Raw genomic sequence first — 22,070 nt, 5'->3', positions numbered from 1 at the left:
GAGCAGAGCTCCCTCTTCCCCGGCTCGGGGCTTAAAGTCGGAGCGAACCCTCGAGGGGACGGAGGGGAACCTCATACAGCTCGATTGCGGGGCGGGAGTTTACCTCAGGGTTCTGGGCGGCACCGCCCTCACCCACTGCGGGCGGAGCCCCGCTCCCGCTCGCCGAGGAACACCGGCCGGCCCCGGCTGAGTGAAGCGAGTCCGCCCTGTGGTGCCCGGGCAGGCGGAGCCATAACGAAACGCCGCTCCCACCCGGGACGGAGCGCTCCGCCCCGACCCCGAGCAGCGCTGCCGCCTTAACCGCCCGCCGTGGGTGTTGGCCGGGCGCAGTGCGCATGAGTCGGTCCGCTCGGCTGTCTTCTGTCCTCTCAGCGTTATCTGCTGTCTCCGCCGGGAGAGCCGCGTGTTTCTGCCCGCAGCCGGTGAGTTTCCCTTCCCGCCGCTCCGTGTTCCTCTGGCGCTGAGTGGGAGTAACTCCGCGTTCTCATTCCTCGCCTATAGGTGACTTGTTTTCTCGGAAAGCATTGGGACGGCGGCAGCTGCGCTCGGGTTTTCGCTCGCATTGTTTTCTAAAGTTCCTCCGGGCGCTGCGGTGTGACGCTGCTGTCTGTCCGCTCTCCGGTTTCCAGCGGAGGAGCGAAATGTAATGTTATCAGCGGGGACCGGCGCGGCACAGGAGAGCTGCAGCTGGGCGGGACGTGGTTCTGAGCACGGGGAATGCGAGGAGGAACTTCCAGCAGAGTGCTCTGCTGCCTGAGGTGGCATAAAGCCCCTCCAGCCCCATCCCGTGCTATGGGCTGGGTACCCCACCGGCTTAGCTTGCCCTCACCTGGCCCTAGAGGTGCATGGAGCACCCACAGTTTCTGTGGGCAGCACTGCCGGTGCCTCGCTGCCCTCTGAGTAAAGAATTTCCCCTTACTTCTGACTTAAGTCTCCCCTTTTTAACTTAAAGCCGTTCTCCTTTGTCTTATTCCTACTAGACACGGTGAAAACTCACTCCCTGTCCTGCTTACAAGCTCCTTCCTTGAATTTTTCTTCCCCGTTTTACTCTGTTTAAAAGGCCACATGCAGCAGCAAACTGTCACTGACAAAAAAGTGAAAACCTTCATAAAATGTTTTATACCAGCGCATTATTAAGCTTCAGGTGTGCTAACATCCACTCAGGTTTGGTATTAGGAAAAAAATCCTTCTCAGAAAGAATGGTGAGGCGTTGGCACAGGCTGCCCAGGGAGGTGGTGGAGTCACCATCCCTGGAGGTGGTCGTGAATTGTGCAGATGTGGCACTGAAGGACATGGTTAGTGGCCATAGTTGGGTCAGTGTTTGGACTGCATGATCTTAGAGCTCTTTTCCAGCCTTAATGATTCTGTGTGTAGTGTTACGGGCTGACTAAGGGTGATGGTGAAGAGCTGCTTTATTCCTCTTCGTTGCTTCTTGACTCACCAGAATTTGGTTTTATCATTGGAAAAACTGTTGGCTTTAACAGCAGCCGATTCTAGCTCAAAATATTTTCCCTACCCTCTGTCAAGTGCCTGTTCATCTGGAGAAGGTGTGAGGCAGCAGGTGCTTCTGAAGGCTGTCAGCCTGGGTCGTTCAGGCAGTGTTTAAGTATGGGTAAGAGAAACTACAGCCTTCCAAACGCTCTCCAGATTTTCAGCAACTGAAGATCTTAAGGGCACGTTTCCCGAATAGCTTTTGCTTGGGTATGGCTCTGAGAGGAGGTGGCTAAAAGTGTTGTGTTTCATCCTGTATGCGAGCCTGTACCTGAGAGATGATGCAGGCAGAAAATCTGGAGGGAGGCTCTGTTGTGTTTTGTTGTTGTTATTCCCGAGATTTCAAACTATTACAGTGAAGTATCAGAAATGTTGCGATCCTCTCCCCTTTTATGAAGGGAACAGAAGGAAAGACTTCCTCCTAAACTGAAGCGAAGTCTCACAAGCTTTTGCAGTCTCTGGCTTAGGCTGATACAAAGGCATTATTTTCAGGCTTTTCTACAGGTCCTTGGCTCATGCAGCATTGCAGATGTACTTCACTGTAGGGCTACTGCTGTACAGAATAACGATTGTGGGCTTTTTCCTTCCTTTGCGGTGATAATACCTGAATGAGGGTGGGAGCTGGTGTTTAAAACAGGAAAGAAAAGTACTGATTACTCATAGCTCAAAGAAATCAAGCTGATTTTTGCATCTCTATCTTTCTCATTGTTGGTTCGTTTTGAGTTCTTAGAACAGAGAGTGAAAGAGTAATATCAAGCTTTATGACTAGAAGTACAAATGAAATCCGAAATGGGGAAGGAACAGGGAGGTGCTGCGTTAAATCTCTGTGCTTTTAGTAAAACTTTTCTCCTCCTGATCAGAATTGCTTTTCCTTGTTTATATGCATACCTCTGAGAGAAATATTAACCAATAATGTTGGCAGAGGGGCTGGCTGGTTGGCTATAGTAACGAACAGCGTAACTCCTTAGCAGTTGACAAGCCACAGAGTGACTGACCTTCTAAAATACTGGAGCATGAAAATAAATGGCAATAGAAGTGGCTCTCAAAGCCAGCCAGGCAGGCTCTGTCAAATTCTGTTGCCACATCCTTCCGCTTATTTAATTAGAAAATAGAAGCAAGTGATTTTAATTCCCAGTGTAACTAACTGCTTAAAGATCTCCCTCTCAATTAGGTATTTACTGATCATTCCTATACCAATGAATGTACAAGGCAAGAATTTACTGCTTTGTTTTGCCAGCACTGTGTTCAGCTCAGTTCACCTTGGGCAGATAGAGCTCTAGGTGCTTATGTTGGAATTAAATGATCGTTAAATTAATTCCTTTTTTAAGTAAACATCTACTTTTTGCTTTTGATATTTTCTGCCCTCTTCCTTGTGCTGTGACAGCAGTCACCCATGAATACAGGAAAGCAACACAAAATCCCCTTGTGAGACGTGACACAGAAGCACTGGGGCTGAAAATGGTCCTGTCCTTGTGTGTACTTTGTAAAGCAGGATTTGGTTCACCTTTGTGATGACTGTAGCAGTCATTACGTAATGCAGCCTTAAACCCTGGTGATGCTACACCTGTAACAAGGCAGAAGTTGACTAATTATAGTGGAGTCTGTGCCTAAAATTCTTGGTGCAGATTTCATGTTTCCAAAGTGTTGGCTGTCACAGCTCCGCCCTGTTGTTAACTGAAGCAATTTTAACAGAGCTGAATGCCTTCTTTGCTGCAGTTTGTACAGGAACAATTGGAGTCAGATGAGACCCAAGCCATCACCTTGAATTGTTGGAAGCCCACGCAGTACTGGACTGGACAGCTGTGGGTATCAGATGTAGTTTTCCCACTAAGCTGATGCTGATCATCAAATCTGAACCACAGACTGCTAGTGAGAGCCTTATCCTTGAGTAAGATGTTAACCTGAAGAAAAGTAACTAACGAACTACCACTGAGCAGAGTTTTGGTGTTAGCTGAGACAGAGAGGGATTGAGAGCATGTTAGGGATGTTTCTGTGGTACCTTAACCTGTACTGTTACGCACAGACCTTTCCCAGTCGTACCTTAGCTGTGGGTGGTGGGATACAGCTGAAGTTGCTGTAACAAACTGGGAACACAGATTGCTTCCAAGGAGTGAGGCGGAGATGCATAAGGACCTGCTTTGCAGTTTTTCCCCCACAAACTTCTGCCTTCAGGCTGGGTGAATGTATGCAGCATCATGGAAGCCTGCAGTGGTGTCCCACCCTGTGTTTGAAAGAGGCAGCATTTCCCAAGCAGTGCAAAGAGAACTAGGAGACAGGTAGTGGCTGTTCTGCCAAAGGTTGCTCGTCTTGCTTTGGCTTAGCTTGTGTACAGCAGGTAACAAAATTCCAAAAGTATAGGGTCTCAAAAGGGCTGTTATTGAATATCAAGAAAAACCAGTTAAGAATGAAGCATGATACGGGACCTTTCATTCTGAGCATTTGAGGCTTGGATTAACGTGGTCGGAGGTGTGACCTTAAGTGTTGTTTCTGAGCAGAACAGGGTTTGGAGAATTCAGTATAACGATTGAATTATTGTTTAGCAGCTGATGAAAATATTGCTTTGTGGTCGTTTCCTTATTTAAAAGTGGATGGCTACATTTATTTGAACTATAATTCGGTGAACCATTTAGGTGTGTGATGAAGTGAAGGCAGCTGGGTTCAAGTTCTGCCTTTCCCATCTCCTTCTTTTGTTACCTGTGTACACAGGGTTAATTATTTCATTGCTGGCAGCTCTTGCAAATTGTAGCACAAGTTGTATGAATGCCATCCAGTGTGTTTCTTGAGGCTCTGGCTTCCAGATTTAGAGGACTGAGAGAATCTTTGTTTTTAGTTTTAAAGCCAACGGATTTTGTAGCTCTCAAGTCTATGGAGAAAAGTTTGAAAGTTCGTTATGAATGTGCCATAGAAATACAGAAATTAGTTTAAAACGTTTCATTGAAGTCCCTTGCATTTTGGGAGTCTCACATGGCTGTTAGCACCTTCATTCCTGAGAACTGGCGTTGCTGGTTGTTACTCCAGCTTTGTTAACTCTTTATGAGAATAGCCTACAGACTTACTGTTTGATTCCAGGGCTTGTATCTGCTAGCAAGAAGAGCTAAGCAGCACCTCAGGACATCCTGTGTGTTCCTAGTTGGCCAACTTGCCTGTGGTATTTAGCCTTTGTAGACAGTGCCATCAGTTGGTCTGCTCCCACGCAGCTCCAACTTACCATATATCATGAGAGCAGGAAATAGCTCACCTCTAAAGCTCAAGAATTTCTTCTATATTTAAGGCAGTGAAGGAGAATGCAGCTACTGAATAATCTGTTTGTAAGGAGGAAATATGTCCACCCTACTGGAACTTGGAGCAGTGTGCAGCAGCAGTGGCACAGCAGGGGCATGTCGTGGGCCAGTCTGTTTTGTTTAGCTGTGATCTTGTATGGCTGGTTCCAAAGTATGCTGCAGGAGCACTTAATACAAGGAGATTTTCATCGTGGTGTTAGACACAGATACCTGCCCTGTTTTTGAAAGTCCTTGAGTGCAGCATGCAGGAGGCTGAGTGAGTTCACGCAGAATCATTCCTGCTCTGTCTGCTTTGTTTTAGATGTACTCTCTTCCCTCAGCATCTGCTGCTAGCTGTTGTGAGGTGCTAATAGCTGTGCGAGGTCTCTGGCCTGCCCCTGTACCATCATTTATTATACAATGGCTCTCTGAATGACCTCAGAGTACTTTCAGATGTTTGGGTTCGTTGCTTTTTTTGTTTTTAAATGCAAGCTCTCAGCTTGAGCACTGCCTCTGAATACAAGATGAGTGATGGTGTACACAGAGTTAAGCTTATCCACTGTGTGTGTCTGTATAGTCAACAAATGAAACAAGTGTTCAGGTTTACTGGCCAGTTCTGTCCGTTGCTGAAAACCAGGCACAGTGTTTGTGATGCTCGGAGTACAGCCTAGGGATCTAGCTCAGGAGCTGTTCTCACAAAGCCAGCTGTCCCCTGGCTTTCAGCTGCTGGCTAGCACAGCAGTTGTCTCTGGCCTCATGGCATCTTCCATTTCTTTTGTTGATTAAGCTGGTCTTCACATAGGATTATTAATATCTTTTTTTCCATCTCCTACTACAGAAACAGTCCCTTCTAAATACTGGAATTGAACTTCAGTCAGAAGTAATCTTAGTCAGCAGAACTATAAAAAGAAAACCAACTAAATCGTTTTTCTTCTTTAAGGACAGACAGCAGCTTATCTCTGATGGCACTTTATTACAGCCTTTGAACTATGGACCTCTGCCAAAGCAAAATTAAATCTTTGAAGGTAAAACTCAGTGTTTCAATTTCTTCCTCTTACCCTCTGCCAAACATGCATATGTGAGCTGTATTCTGCTCAGTACCTTATGCACGCTAGTTCCAGTGTAACCAAGAAGCAACCGTTTTCACTGGTGGGATCACAGCTGCCCTCTGATGGTTGTTTTTGTTATCCTGTCACACGTCTGTACCCTTGTACTGTGGTCTGATTATTTTTGATTGTTAATCCATAACTGTACAGGCATGCATTTCTCAAAAACAAAGCATCAGAAAAAAAGAAAAAAACAACAACAAAAAAAAAACAACCCCAAAGCACTCTGATGTGCTGAACAGACCAGGAGACAAATCCTGTTGTGGGCAGGTTTCATTTGTAATGCATCTCTGAAGCTCAGGAGGAGCAGCCGTCTGTCCTCCTGCTGTTCTCACTTCCTCTGATGGTGGTTACCTTGTTTCTGAGCCCTCACTGTTACCTTGGCAATCCTACTGACACAGCCTGTGAGGTCTCTTTGAAATTCATTACATCATTGGCTGTTTCTGTCCCAGATCCACAAAATGAAGCGTGGACATAAAAAGGGTGAAGAGTCTTCTATGTTAGCTCTGGGAAGGAAGGGAGTTTGTTTGCTGCATGTATTGCAGCAGTGCACATCAGCTGTGGCAGTGCTAGGTATTGCACAAACACATGGGAGCAGCTTCTCACTTGAAGCACAAAAATATTGCAGAGACGAGGAGTAATATTTTGAGCTGCTTATGACTTTTAACAGCCTCTAAAGTGTAAAAGATGATGTGGAAGACAAAGGAAGGGATTTGTTTTTCTCGTTGCCCCCTTCCTGCAGGATCACAGCCCATTGCACCTCTCCTGGGCCTCTCTGAAATGAGTGGAACCTCCAAAGGAGGCCTGGCTTACAGCACAGAGGCAGAAGCAGTACTGTCGTATCTCATGTGGGAAGCTGTCCTAACCAGTTGTAGTCACAGCCTTTATTTGTTGCTCAGGGGCTTTGTGGGATATCAGAGCCTGAACTCCCAAATGAATAACAGGACATTATTTGTTGGTATTTAGAACTCATGGCTTTGATGGTTGTTACTGCTGGGACCTGGCTCTGCTAAGGTCCTCCTGCTGGAGGAGGCAGAACAGTGCTCTTAGATACTTATTTTCCCCACAGAGTTTTAGCTGACTGGCTGGTTTCTTGGTACCTTGGGTTAAAGCATCATCAGGTAGTCTTCACGTTTTGATCTCAGCAGTACCTGCAGTATCCCAGGGCAGTGAGCTGTGACCTCGTAGTGTAGTCCATAAAAAGTTCACAAAGTTTCAGGTGTGACTGAAGCAATCTATAAAGCATCAGAGAGACACCAATCAGCTGTGGCAGGCCCAGCTTCTGCTGAGACACCTGAACAAAAATCAATGCTGATCAGGATTGCTACACACCCTCTGTTGAGTGTCAGGAGGAGTGTGCAGCTCTTAATAGTCTCTCACTGGGAAAATACTCCTTCACCCACACTTTCAATGTAAAGTCAGGAGATGATTCCTCCCAATGACTTGATATATCTGAGCGTTTCAGACGAGTAAAGCACCTTCTAACAATTACATCTATATTGTGTGTGCTGCCCTTAGACTTGAGCTCCACTAAAAAACAACAGCCTTCTTCAGCATGACGCTGTGGTATGTGGCAACCAGAGTTGTGTTCTGATGCACACTTGTCTTCTGTGGTTCTTAAAACCATGACCAGCAGTGTGTTTCTGCCTCTGTGGTAGCACTAGGTGACCGTTATCTTGAGGATGCATTGTGACTATAGCTCATGTTATTAACAGAGGAAAGCGAGAATGTTTGTTTTATTTTTCCTATGAAAAAACAAGGTTAAATCTTATTTATTTTTTTTTTTTTTAGAAGATTTGGTCTGGCAGTTTTCAGTGCTCGTGTTGTGGAAATCCAGCACTCTGTTTACTCAGCTCGTGCTTCCAAGAGTCGCTGGACCGCAGCCTAACTACATTGTGTGGGTGTCTTCCCACAGGACAGATGTTGGTGCTGCAGCATAGAGGAGGGAACGTTCATACATACCTGTGGTAATGCCATAGCCTCTCCTGGGAGGAAACGATCAGAGAGATGGAACTGTTGCTCAGTCCTGGCAGATGTTATCTCACTGCTATGAAACACTAATCAGCTTACCAGGAGGCTCTGGTTTCTCAGCTCGGAGCTGACAGTGGTGGGGAGGAAGGAGAAGCAATGCGATTGAATTGGAAATAGGGGACTGGCTTTGCTTCTCATGTCACCTCTTGAGCCGTAATAAAGGGAGAAGCACTTGGGAAGCAGGGCCATCTCATTTCATTTGTGTGGTGTCAGGGTAATGTTATCTGGCTCCCAGCTGGTGGCATGTAACGTGGTACCTCACAACCAGCTGTTCTGAGGGATGCGTCACTGCTATTTCCTAGTCACCAGCAGGGTGGCTGAGAAGATGGGCTGTTAAAGAGCAAGGTGTTTTGCTCCTCAGTGCAACGCAATTTCTTGTTGCAAAGATGTTTGTCTCCAGTACGTTAAGATGAGCTCATTTCTGCTTTCTTTCCATCCCTGTTTGTGCTGTTAGTGCACAAGGGTGACGCATGTCTGTGTGATACTTGGAAAACGAAGAAAGTAATTTTGCTGGAGTATTTTGTGATCTGATAATTCAGAGATCTATTACAGAATAGAGCTTCAGGATGACTTAAAGAACAGGAGCTTTGTTCCAGTAAGTGCTGGTGCACGTCTGTTCCAGTAAGCATCTTCCAAATGTGCGAGTGTTGTTTCTTCATGGCTGAGTGAAATAAAAGCTTTGTTAGCTTTAAAATGCAGTCTTACCATATGATATGATGGTGCAAAAATGAGCTGTGTTCTGTTCATAGGTCTTTAACCAGAAGTGGTCAGCATAAAGCAGCTTGAGAAAACAGCTAAATTCAGCAGTGTTAGAGAATGAACTGGGTTCTGCTTATATGGATAAATACTGTCTGATAAACTATTATAAGCTTTTAAACTTGAATCAGGCCTGTTAGTCTCTCAGCCTATGGGGTTTTATTACGGTTGATGATCTGTTGTAATGGAAAACAGAAGTAGAATCTGTAGGATGGATGTTTATGTAGGGTCTGTGTTTGTGAGAGTATATATCTGGTTAGGAAGCACATGGGGTGGGATGTATTCTGCTATGTCAGATTGTTAAAATCACTTCTGTAGAGTTAGACTTTCTAAAGGTGCGCACAGGTGTTGGGCACATTGCAGAGCATTAAGAAATGCTTTATAATAACTTGTATAGAGTCTTTTTGCTACTTCTTTTCCTCTTTTATATTTAATTTTGTATTTTAAAATAAAATACGTTGTTTCCTGTTTTCAGAAATGAATACAACTAGCAACACTACGTAACGTGCTGATGGCATCCTGTGCTACATTGGGATCATTAAGTCCAGAGGGTGTGATGCCTGGAAATCTCCTGTCAGATTTTCCTGAAGTGACTCCCAAAATCTCTCCAAAGTGCACACTTGGGAGCATGGAGAGGGGTGGAGGTGTGGAGAATTGTGGCAGCCAAGCTAGGTGCAAAAATCTTGCCATGGTAAGTGCTTAATGAGCCTTGTGCTCAGTGATGGTACAAGTTACATGATTAGCTTGGTTCATAGCATGGGATTATTATTATTTTCACAGCAATGATCTCTGCAGGTTCTGGTACCAAAAGGTGGGCTGTGGTCTTGGTTGTTAACAAGCTGGAAGACCAGAAGTAACTACTCTGATGTGGAACAGCAGCTTGTTATTCTGGTCTGATTGCCTCAGAGTGCCTGAAGAGTGTGTTATTATTTTATTAGAGAACTGGGAATGGGTTTAAGGAGCATGGATAAGTTGGTTCTGCTGCCTGCACATAGCATGCAGTTTGTTGCCTCTCTTAAGTAGTTCGTGAAGGAAGGGGAGGACAGTGCTTGGTCCCATGTATTGTTTTTTGCTTAAGTTCTTTGTTGACAGTACTGAAGGAAGGTCTCAGTTTATTCCACCTTCATATAATTAGGTGAGTAATAAATACGTCACCATAAACAAAGCTGTCTTGGGATTAACGAATATGAGTGTGTAGCCATTTAAATAGTGTGTGAGTAATTGAGGGAGTAGGATGCACTACTGCATTTTTCTAATTAGCAGCATGATTCAGGCAATGAACTCAGCAGGATGGTTTGTACTGTGACATGCTAAGCCTAGAAAGCAGGTATGGTTCACAGAATCACAGGATTGTAGGGGGTTGGGAGGGACCTCTAGAGATCATTGAGTCCAACCCCCTGCCAAAGCAGCTCCCTACAGCAGGCTGCAGAGGTCAGTGTCCAGGCAGGTTGTGAATGTCTCCAGAGAAGGAGACTCCACCACCAATCTGTGCAGCCTGTGCCAGTGCTCTGTCACCCTCTCTGTTCCTTGTGCATTTTTTTATCACAAGCATTTGAAATGCATCCATTTTTATTTGAGGAAAGAGCACTCTAGTAAACATGTTCTCCCTGAATGGAAATATAAATCTCTGCCTTGCATTAAATGTGAAATTAAGATTTCTTTGTCTTTCCCTCTGCCCTCCCGACTTGTTTTCTTTAAATGACATACCTTGCTACTGTGAAAGAATAAGTGATGAAAATAAGTTGGCAAGTTGATACCTGTATATTTTTTAATGCAGCTCAAGTGCTCTGTTTTGCACTACTTGGTGAGCGTTCTGGCAGCTGAAGTTCTAGTAAGAATGCCACAACTTAGTTAATATTCTGCTGCATCCTTCAGCTTGTTTTGTGTTTTAAGTAGCAATACAAATAGTACTACATCTAGTTCCTTAACTGTTTCTGGTCTGCTCTGGAGTAGAGTTGGAAGGGTGAAGGTAATGACTGTTGAAGCAAGAGCTGAGTTGTATTGTATTGTATTTGGACTTGTAATAGGTGATGTATCCTTAATATCCAAGGAGATTGGTTGGACCTTGGAGAATTGCAATGGGAGTTGCACTTCTAGTTCAAGAATTGCAATTAATTTTATGCTTTATACTTTGACTCCATTTTTCTGGTGTCACAACTCATAGCTAATCAAGTTTCCATGAGTTTTATTCTTGACTGTGGTAACGGGCGTAAGGCTGGTCATTTGGAAACTAAATAAATCAATATTGAATAACGAGGCTATATATAAATCAGTGTGTTTGTGCAGTCTCATCCTGAGTCAGGAAATGGTAGAGATTACCTTAACCTAACTGGATCTTACCATGTGATAACCCATATGATGATGCATCAGCTAGAATTAGAATCCCCTCTTAGTCTGCCATGGAATAACGTGTAGGAGTAAGAACTGGCTACAGGCTTAGGCAGTTCCCATCATGTTTGTCCATCAGCTGAAGTTGTTCCTAAAGCCTGAAGTCCTCCACTATGTCTTGTATGACTTTGTGTGTGAAGAAAGTGAAGCATGGAGCAGAGACTTAATTCTGGTATCATTGGGTGACAGCAGAACTTCCTCCAGCAGCACAGCGGGTCATGGAGCCAATGAGGCTCTTACACGTGTGGAAGAACAGCTTGGGGTGTGAAAACTCCTCGTCAGGGAGAAAAGAGAAGGAATAGCCCTCTTTTAGGTTACTTTGGACATGGGAAACATTTCCCAGCAAGTATTTACCTTAAAGTGGTGAGATGCTGCTCCCGATGAGCTCCTTTCAGTAGCGGCATAATCACAGTTTGAGTTTGAGAGATGTCTGTGACCTGATCACAAAAGAAGTTCTGCCAATTGTAATTGAATAAATAGAACTCAGGTTTTCAGTTTTGAGCAAATCCTTTCTTGGGATCTGGTATAAGAAAGCAGTATTGTTCTGTTGGCTAATTCATTTCTGTTCATTGCTGAAAAAGGCTCTAGAAGTCCTCAGGAAAGGAGTAGTACTCTTCAAATGTCTCTTCTATATCCTCGTGTAATAGCATCTTAAAGGCAGGATTTCTATGGTCTATGGGAAAGATCAGGGTGTTCAAACGAGTTGCTGGAACATGCTCTAAGTGACTTTCCCTTCTCCCTGAACATTTTGAGGGAAGAACTCCTGATGGCCCAATGGGAGGGAGGGGATAGCAGAAGGTGTAGCAGTGAGTTTTGCTGCAGCCTTGTACTGCTGCAGCTTTCTTCCTGCATCCTTACAGAAAAGCTGCTCTTAAGCTTTTCAGTGACAAACTACAGTTGTTGTATAAGCTGTGTGAGTGTCTCGGATGCTGAGGACTTCAGTGCCTTTTGTATCTGAACACAACTTACTAAGTGCTGGGCTTGAGGGTTAGTGGGTTGCTTGTTGCACTCCAGCAACTCCAACTCCACTGTGGCTTTAGGAGTCCAGGAGAAAAGATGGACTGTGTGTCTGGTGCCCCATCCCACACAGTTGCGTTTCTTTGGCTGGCAGCCATTGGTTGCAGGGCACAGAGAGGGTTATGCTGTGCTTCATCCACTTCAGGTTGATGGTAGCATGACTTAGAAGCAGCAGGCCTTAAGGAAGGGAAGTCATCAATACCAGCAAGGCAAACAGTGCAGAGGAATTGGAGCGTGGGGATTGCTTCCTTCAGTGTGGCAGCGTAGGACGAGGGGTAAGGAGCCTGTCTCCTAGCAAGGAATGACCTTGCTGTAAGATGTGCCATGAGAATGTTGTTGCTGACTGAAATGCGTGCAGGGCCGTGTCTGTCTGCCTGCCACCCGTTCTGTGCTGTTTTAAAACTTACGCCCTGCATTCTGCCAACCTTCCTTCACAGTCACACATCCCTGTAGTGCTCATGGCTTTGCTGAGGACCCAGTCCAGCTTGGCCGCATCCTTCCGAAAGCTCAGTGGCTGGATCTGAACTCTGTGCTCTGTGTGAGGATGTGCTGTGATTTCATCACCCTGGTTAATGTATTGCAGGATGATGTTCACGCGCCTCAGTGGTGCTGTTTCTCCCCCCCATCCCTCTTTGCAACATTCACTGACCTACAGCTACTTTGTCTTGTTTCTTGTTGATCATCACTCTGTGCTTGTGCAGCCCCTTCTTTCCAGTTGAAGTAACGTGTGGTCTACCAGCATACCGTATGGGTCATGAAGGTGTGACTGTGTCCCACTCTGCTCTCAAAGCTACACCTTTTAGACCTTACACCCTTGCCTTTCTGCTGCATAGGCAACTTCCAGCAGTTTCTTCTGAGTTCCTTATTCATCCATGAGTGTGTTTTGGGGGGAGGACTATGTCCTAAAGCCTTCCAGTCAACATCCATCACATCTTGAGCTTACTCCTGTTGCCAAAATCAGTAAACCTCTCAGGAGGAACTAGATGGGTGTGAGATGATTTGATTTTTGTGAAAGCAGCGTTAGCCTGAAAGTTCAGGTCTCTCTAAAACAGAAGTTAAGGGGGTGAGCCGAAATAAACTGAATTCTGATACCCAGAGAGATGTCTTCAGAGTTTAAGATGATTCAGTATTGCTTGAGCTTGCTTTTTTATGAGTAGGTAGGGCTCATTCAGTCCATTATTTTAGTTCATCCTGTTTATTTCTGTAATGTTTCTAGATCACGTGCTTCCTCATCTACAGTCAATTGGTTATATGCTCTGTGCACTATTACGAGGCGTGCAGTACAATTATGCTACCAAGATGAAGCAGGCAGCATTCACTATTATAGCCCTCTTCACCAAATGAAGTGGTATTATCAAAGCCATCAGATAGTGGGTTGTAAAGGAAGTGCTTTTTGACACGGCGCACAAACTATGGAGCTCGCTGCCGCAGAATGCTGTGAATGCCAACCATTTAAATGAGCTTAAACAGTACGATGGATTCATGCTACAAAGGCTTATTATGGACTATTAAGTGCATAGATGTGCATACAACTGGGAAGTCCTTCAGCAGTGTATTGCTGGAAACGGGGAGGATGTAGGGGAAGAAAAGCACAAATCCAATGTGTAGCAGTATTATTCTCCTTGCCATGCTTTCCTGTCCTGAGCACCAGCTGGCACTGGCTAGGGGCACATTAATTCTTTGTGAAGTGACTAAGTCAACTGAATCCAGTGCTGTGGTATCTGCTGTTTGACATGGGTAATAGTGTTTGGTTTTCTAGCAATCTTCAGAATCGTTAACATATAAATATTTTTAACTATTGTGGATGCCTTGGCAGTTTGCTTCTAATCAAAGGATCCTAGGTCTGGGGATGATCTTCTGAATTTCTTCTGGACTCTGACATGGATCTTCATTCTGCTCCATCTCTCTCCTTCAGGGGCCAGTAGGTATAACTAGCTCAGCTTCATTAAAAAGCAGTGCAGTTATGAACAAAGTTCAAATTAATTGCCTGTGACCATCAGGCAGCTTCATCTTCCAAAGATGCGTTGGGGCTGAGCTGTCTCTTACTAAACAAAAATCAGTGGCAGAGATAGCAAACTGCTCCACATGCCTTGATGTGAGCAGCAGAATCAGTAGTTCAGAGCTTTTTTGGCCCTCTGCTACTATAGTTGACTCTTTTGGACAGGTAGGAAAGAGGTGTTTTCTGTGAAATGAGAAGCTGGGGGAGTTGAAAGGGGCGGGGGGTGGGAAGAAAGAACTGCTTTTCTTAACAGGCACTTTTCCTGTTTGGCATAAGCAGGAAATGTTAGGCTGCACAGGGCTCTGAAATATTAATGCCAGCTGAGCTTACTTGGCCATTTCAGCTCTTTGCATCTGGAATTTCTTTTGTCCGAGCAGTCTGTTTAATCCCCACCTAAGGCACAACTTTTAAAATGAGGCTGTCTTTAGGCAGTAGCTTCTAAAGCAGGTAGTTCTGTGAGTGTGAGATTTGGTTTGGGGGAGGTGTGTGGAGCTGTGAGTTTCTGGAAAGAATGATGGGAATGGCTTTAGGAACTGGAGAGATTCTTCTTGGACTGTTACAAACCTGAGTCTTCAAGGAGAAAGGAGGCCTGGAAAACCAGCCCAGAAAGAATATGAACTGTTCTGTTACTTGGAATATGTGGGAAATGAACTACTTAGAAATAGACCTTAATCATAGCTGGCAGCACTTAACAACAAAATTCTTCCTATCTTTCTGAAAGCTCTACTGTAATGTAAGGTACCCACTTGTATTACTTACAGTATGCTGCTGTTCTCAGACCAGGGGCTGAAATCACATCTCTGAGCATCTTTGCTTTGACCAACCCGAGTCACTAGTAGGTTGGTCTTAATTATCTTTGCTATGGTTGTGTGCCTGGAATGGAATTCTTGCCATCTTATAACTGAAACTTGCCTTGCCTGAAGAAACAACATTGCCCATCCTGTAGAGCTGCTGTATTTTTATTTTTGCTGTCTGAAATGACATTGCTTATCTGGAAAAGGAAGCTGAATGAGGAAAGGGATAAAAGTGCTAAACCAAGGTGAGGGTGGCCTTTCAAATCAGTCATACAATGATTTGGGCTGGAAGGGACCTTTCAAATCCTCTCATTCCAACCCCCTGCTACAGTCAGGGACACCTCTCACAAGACCTGGTTGCTCAAAGCCCCATCTAAGATGGCCTTGAATGCTTCCAGGGAGAGGACATCCACAACTTCTCTGGGCAATATGTTCCACTGTCTCACTTCCCTCGTGGTAAAGAATTTCTTCCTGGCATCTAGTCTAAATCTGCCCTCTTCCAGTTTAAAGCCAATTCTTGACCTCCTTTCACTACAAGCACTTATAAAAGTCCCTCCCCAGCTTTCCTGTAGGCTCCCTTCAGGTGCTGGAAGGTCCCTTTGGAGCCTTGTCTTCTCTTCTCTTATCTGAAGAGCCCCATCTCTCCTGTCCTCGTAGAGGAGGTCCTCCAGCCATCTGATCATCTTCATGGCCCTCCTCTGGACCCACTCCAACAAATCTAGGTATGCCTTTTACTGCAGATGTTTGTAAAGGGATGGTTACTTGTTTCAGAGCCTTCACATAAAAGGAAACTGCTCGTTTCAGTGGGCTCAGTGAGGGATAGTGACCTTGTCAGTGCTCTGACCGTCCCGTTGCAAATCCTACCTGACGTGGAGATGTGCTCAGTCGTGCAGTGCAGAAGTGGATGTTGGAAGAGCTTCTGAAAGCTTTCACTTCATGTGCTGTTTTGCTCAGTACTCAATCAGATGAGTTAAATTCATGTGGGAGCTGCAGTTGTTCTCATAAATGGGCCGTGTGGTGCAGTTACTTCTGTGCTAGAGTACCATGCACTGGATCTGCTGCCACCGTGAACCTCTTAAACAAAAAAAGCCTTTTCTTTTCTTTGCCTGCGGATGTCTGGTTCTTGCCATGAGCTCACCCACAACAAAAGCTTCCTGGAGTCCTGTTGGGCTGGAGCTACCACCTACTGAAAAACAGCTCTTTTCCTGTCATTCTCTCACTTGCTAGACATAGCAGCCCTATGAGTATTTGGGTGGGGAAGGAAGGAGATTGCAACATCCTTCAAGGGAAAAAAAGGGAAGGCTTGTCTGCCTCTCTCTTCTCAAGTTCAGCTGTAAAACTTTTCTTGGACTTTGAAAACTGAGCTTTGCTGTGTGGTGAGTAGGGGCAGTGGAATATGTCAGCCTTTGAAGTTAGGGCTTTAAATAAGCAACTGCAAACAGCATCCAACTTCTGTCTTTTGTTGCAGTTCTGTTGGAGTCTTCCCTATTTCATTCCTTTATTTACAGCAGAATGCAGTGAAGAGCCCTGAAGCTCTTTGAAGTGCTTGGAAACTAATTGCTACTTGCTACAATGCAGTACTTCATAGTTCTTAATCTGCGGGCATTTTTTCTACAGAGGTACATTGTTCCTTTTTTTAATGCTGGAGATGAGAGTAAAAGCTTTTTTTGCACTACGAGTTGACAGGTGGAGCTAAACAGGCTTTTTCCTATTCTGATATAAGGCCTGAATGCACACAGTGAGTTTGAAACGCTTTCTGCTGCCCTACCAAGAACAAGTCTTCCATGTTTGTAATGCCTGGCTTTAGCATGTGCTTAAATTCCCCTGAATTGAAGTAGCCTCATTAGGTGTGTGAGCAACCATATGTCCTTGGAGAAGTCAAAATCAGAGAAGAGAATGGACTCCATCTTTGATTCCTTTACTGGTGCTTTTTTCTGAAGTTACTGGTGGCAAAATTTGCAGTATATGCATGGCAGGAGAGAAATTCAACCCAGAAAGGGAAAACCTCACTTCCCAACAATACTTAATTATGTTCCAGAACTTACTTAGCTCTCTTGGGAAATGTCCTTCCTGTATCCATTGTCTTCATGTGTCGCCCTTCTTAATCATTCTTGGTCATCTCTGAGCTTCTGGAAAAGTGTTTCCCAGGGTGGAGGTAAGAGTTTGCACGTTGCTGCCTCGCCTCTGGTGGTGATGCTGTGTTAATCAGGAGCACTGACTCACAGAAAATAGGAATTAGATGATTGAAGCGATTATTTATCGCTTTTGTGCTCTACAGGATCGTTTCCTGCTGGACAAAATAGCCCAAGGTCTTTTACTGCTTGGGAACACATCCTTGTGATAGTCTAATTTCTTTCTTTCCATAACTCAAGAAGTTTCCAGAAACCTTTTCCCTTCTTCTTACTTCCTTGTCATCTGATTGAATTCAGGATAACTCAGTTTGCAGTGATTGAGCCATATTTTGGCTCCAGCTCTGCCTTTCGAACAGCCAAGTCCTCCCTCTGGACTACAGCAAGAAGGGAGCAAACCCAAAACTGTCCTGAGTGCACCCTTTCCCTCTGCTCTCTCTCTCTCTGATGAGACCGCTGCCTTTTGTGTTCTGCTGCTTTTCCTCTTTCAAACTAGGGGTCTGTGTTTATTATTGGTGTACTTATGTGTACTCACCTGCAGGGCATTAATGTTTTTTCCTTTTTTTTTTTCCATGTAGGATGATGAGAGTATGAAGTACTTAACTCACGAAGAGCAGGATGTTCTCATGTTCTTTGAGGAAACCATAGATGCCTTAGAAGATGACTTGGAGGAACCAGTCCTTCGTGACAGCGGCATCCACTGCCAGTCTCCAAGGTCAACGGAAGAAAATGTGTCCAGTCATTCAGAGACTGAAGATATCATCGACTTAGTACAGTCAACACCTGAGAGCAGTGACCACGAAGGCCCTCCCAGCAAAGATGCAGAACCAGGTGGTAGTATTTCTTGAAAATGTGTTTTTTCCTTTTGACATGATCTAATTTTGATCAAAAATGAGAACGTGGAAAACTTAAGGAAGCCTTTTGAAACACAGTGAAGGCAGCACACAGGGTGAATGGTGGGAAGAGGGCTTCTAGTGATTAATATTGTAAATAAGGTGACTTGAACTCTAAAATCCCCTGTGAGATGCCATTGCTTGTAGTTTGGTTACAGGCAAGGTGGGCTGTTAGTTAGGAAGTTTGGGAGAGGTAGTACTGATGCTTGCTAACCCTTGGTGAAAGAAAACCCTTGCATTCCGTTCCATGTGAGGATTTACTGAGGTTATTGTTGCTTTTTCTTTGAAGTGTCAGATGCTACCCAGAGAACTGAGAGCCCTGAGCTGGCTGTCCCTGCTGACCTTCCCCCGCATCCGTCTGTACCGCCGCCACTCATGTGTGAGACGCTTCCTCCTCCGCCTCCTCCTGCGGTGCAGCATCCAAAATTGCTTCGCTCTGTCCCCACTCCACTCATCATGGCCCAGAAGATGTCTGAGCAGCAGATGGAGAACAGGATGCGTTTCCCCAGTGCCGTGAAGGAGGGAAATTCTGACAGGAAGAAAACTCCGGTAGCCAACGGTGATTGTTGTGCAGCTCTGAAGCACCCTCCTGCACCCAAACTGCACCGGTTTCCGAGCAATATCAATATAACGAATGTCAGTGGCAAAGAATTCAATGAGACGATCTCAAAAGCAGCAGTTAATGTGCAGGAGCGGAGAGCTCAGGTGCTGGCCAACATCAATGGAGGATTTCTGGCAGCTGAATTGGAGGAGAAGCAGCAAAAAAATGATTTCTTGTCCCGCAACAGAAGTTCTTCCTTGAGGGATCTCTCCTCTGAGCAGACGCGCTATGAGGCGCTGACAAAGCTTGGCCTTGTTAAGGGAAAGCCAGCTCAGGGCCCAGTGGATCGTGCCCCGGCTACTCAGCAGCTCGATGTGCAGCCCAAACAGGCAGATGCCGTTCCCAATGGATATCAGAACATCCACGAGGCTTTAAAGAGTGAGCCCAGCCCTTTCCTTCCTATGGGCAAAACTGTGACAATCAAACCAGAGGTGGCTCTTAATGCTAGCAGGGTCACTCAGCAGAACACAGCAAAAGGTTTTAATGATTACAAGCAACCTAATGTAACGCTGGATATGAGGAGGAGGTCAGGCTCGCTGCCTCGGCCTTCAGGATTTCGATCACAGGGGATAACAGTGAAGTTTTCTGGCCGTGGCTCAACAGAAGAAGCTAGGAGAGAGGCACTTCGTAAGCTGGGACTTCTGAAAGAGACTGCGTAGTTTGGATGGGAATGTGACGATGGAGGGGAAGTCGTGGCTTGACTTGGGGCTGGAACAGAATCAATGGGACTGGGATCAGATTGGAAGGAGGAAATGGGAGGAGCTGTGCTGCAGGCAAGCTAAGGAGGTGCTGGTACTGTGGCATGGCTGTTAGTTACAGGCTGGCACCGTGTGAGGTCGTGTATGTCGGTGGGTTTCAGCCCTGCTTCTAGTAGAGACACTCATCTGTTCTTTGTGATTAAAAAGTTTTATTTAAGTAATGCTGGACTGTAGCAGAGGACAGCTTGTTAATGAAGTGTACAGTGCAGTATTGTTGTACATAGCAAACTAAATGGAGGATCTTCCTTTTGCTCTTTTTAAAGCCAAAAAAACAGAGAGCTCTGTCTTGCACACGCGTCTGTGTTCATGGGAGCTTGAGATACATCAGAACTGGGATTTCTGTCTGCTGTGACAATGGCGCTGTCTCTATTATTGAGCTTTGCTTCCACTCCCTTCTGGTGGTGGAATCTTCTGCTCCCCTGCTCTGTGTCCACTCAGCTGAAGACTGTGCAGAGTGTGGTTTCAGTTCTGACCTCCTCGCCACAGCAACCCAGGATTGGAGTGGGTGACTGTGTCGTACTGCTTTGCTTGGAGCTGCCTTCTCTCCCAGCTGCCCCTTCCCAGCCCTACCCTCACAACCTCTGTGTCCCATGGAAGGCAGCAGATGGCCTCGAGGACGTGCACCGTGTGCTGCCTTCTGCACTGCCAGCCAAAGAGTCTTTGACAGTCTGTGTTCCCAGCTGTTCCCTATGAGAAGCCATAGGGACAAGTCAACTCTGTACCAAGCGTGAGCGCATGCTGTGCTGGCAGCAGTCTCACCTTTCACCTTAATGCTCCCACGAAGAAGCTGTTACTTCTCAAACACGGACTGTGCTGCACTGTGAAGGTGTAAATTCTGTTACTTCTAAAAAGTAAAGAAAAAAACCTCATTTGATCTTCCTCTAGCCTGACAGACCTAATAGCCTCTGTTCAGAGCCTTATTTGATTCTCCCTGCCAATACATAACAAATTATAGCCAAAATTCTTGCAGGCTAAGTGGTCACGGGACAGAATGGGATGTAGAAGCACATTGCTCCTGGGGAATCCATGTTTGTGTATTTTGCCTTTGTTCAATAGATGTGCTTTTAACGATGGTCCCAAAACATGTGCTGGTATGTTTTGGGGTTATTTTTTTAATACATATATGGTAAAGCTGCTCTTCTGTAATAAAACTCCCTTTCCTTTTCATATACCTGAAACTATCCAAACCAGCCATCGGAAACTGCGATGCCAAACCCCAGCCTCGCACACGTGCAAGTTCAGACTTTCTCTAAAGGGGATGAACTCCCTCATTCTCTGCACTTTCTGAAGCCTCTGGCAGCCCCCTCTGTTCCCTGAGGAGCTGAGTAATAAACTGTGGAGGGGAGGAGGGGAGTGGCAGTGACAGAAACTGCCGCGCCCTTCATGGAGGAGCTCTGACATAACTGTGATAAACAAGTTTGTATTCCTTGTGATAAAAGTATTTCAAACTTGCGGAGCTGTACTTTGCAAATGAAGCTGTTGTGAAGGAGGAATCTTCTTTGCAATTGTTAACCTGCCTCATAAGTTAAAGGTGTTGTTGTTGTGTGTGAATTGCCTGCTGGCTGCTTTAGGTTTCTGATGGCGTTGTTGCAGTGTGGGGTTGGCTCTCAGCCTTTGCTGTATGACAGCCGTCCTGTACACAAGCAAACGGAGATTAAAAGATGTGTCTGTTCCTCAGCCTGGACTTAAACATGCACAATCAGATGTGAGCAGCCCTGCTGGAGCAAGAAAGGCTTTGTGCATGCTGGAAGGAAATCACATCCTTATTTTGCTGGGTTTTGAGTCTATAGTCCTAAACGTAAAGGAAAACGAAGCACAGAAACGCACCCAGCGCCCGCGTCAGTGCTGCCTGCCATGGAGAGCCACACAGGGTTCATAGTTTAGTAACATAACCTCCCGAGTAAACCTGAATGTTTCGTAGCCACTGTGCTTTTTGAATGCTGACAAAGAGAACATCACATTATCCGTGTGAGGTGCGTACGAAGCAGTCTTCACATCTAATCATTGCTCGCCAGCTCCTTGCTTGGAGTTGTTTACAGCTGAGAATCCACACTGAGCAGAAGGGGAGGGAACACCACACTCATTGTTCCACTGAGGTTCACCCCATTCACTTACTCTTAATGGAATCCTACTGAAGAAAATAAATGTTAATGTTTAATACGCGAAGCTGCAGTGCACTGGATTAGTGGCCCATGTTCTTTCAGCATTGTGTGGGGCTGCATCCTCAGCTGGGGGCAGTGGGACTCGTGGCTCTTCAGCTTCGACCACGTTCTGCCCACGTGGATGAGGTATCTGTCGTAGCCCTTCAGCACCGCAAACGTCCGCTTGGTCAGCTCTTCACTGTGCCTAAAACTGTAGTGAGTAAAGCCATGTGCTATGTGGAGCTATGAGTCCAGCTGCTAATAGTCTGTATATAACCTTAGCTCTGTTTTGTGTACCTTGTTCTGTGTGTATATGTTGCCGTGGTATTTTTTCCTATGTTAGAAGTAACTGTCTTGCACAAATCCAATAAATCCTCTATTAAACTGAGGTAGAAGCGATGTGACGCTGGCTGAGGGGGAAGAAGGATTGAATTCCTTATTGCAGCAGCTTGCCTCTTTTGTAAAGGAGGGAAGTGGCTGTTGGAGGGCTAAGAAAGGGCATGGTGTGCCATGTGCCACACCAGCACCCACAGCACTTATTTGTGGTGACTTGGCCCAACGCACACAGTCTGACGACTTCAGCAGAGGGAGGCAGAAGTGTGCAGGAAAAGCTCCAGGCTCCAAAGTGCTTTTAGCTGTTACCACTTAACCTTTCTGCTGCCCTACAGCCATCCAGTGCTCCACACAATGAGCCTCATACAGCTGC

The 22,070-nt window shown here is 45.5% G+C and overlaps 1 protein-coding gene and 1 long non-coding RNA gene across 2 annotated transcripts; both read left to right on the top strand.

Moving 5' to 3' along the window:
- Positions 1 to 362: 362 nt before the first annotated feature.
- PROSER2 (proline and serine rich 2) lies at positions 363 to 19,693 on the top strand. The gene is made up of 4 exons (XM_065743722.1): positions 363 to 422; positions 9,120 to 9,335; positions 17,550 to 17,802; positions 18,154 to 19,693. The coding sequence occupies exons 2-4, from the start codon at positions 9,156 to 9,158 to the stop codon at positions 19,122 to 19,124; spliced, it is 1,404 nt and encodes a 467-aa protein (XP_065599794.1). The 5' UTR covers positions 363 to 422; positions 9,120 to 9,155; the 3' UTR covers positions 19,125 to 19,693.
- Positions 19,694 to 19,855: 162 nt separating this feature from the next.
- Positions 19,856 to 21,469, top strand: LOC136053097 (uncharacterized). Its single transcript, XR_010622595.1, has 2 exons — positions 19,856 to 20,747; positions 21,239 to 21,469. It is a non-coding gene; the product is annotated as an uncharacterized LOC136053097 (long non-coding RNA).
- The last annotated feature ends 601 nt before the right edge of the window (positions 21,470 to 22,070 follow it).

The sequence above is a fragment of the Cyrtonyx montezumae genome, unplaced genomic scaffold (genome assembly GCF_038088225.1).
Source record: "Cyrtonyx montezumae isolate F1298 unplaced genomic scaffold, pur_monq_1.0 scaffold_3, whole genome shotgun sequence".
NCBI classification, from domain to species: domain Eukaryota; kingdom Metazoa; phylum Chordata; class Aves; order Galliformes; family Odontophoridae; genus Cyrtonyx; species Cyrtonyx montezumae.
Note: the sequence above shows the minus strand (reverse complement) of the source record. Positions and strands in the feature narration are given on the sequence as shown.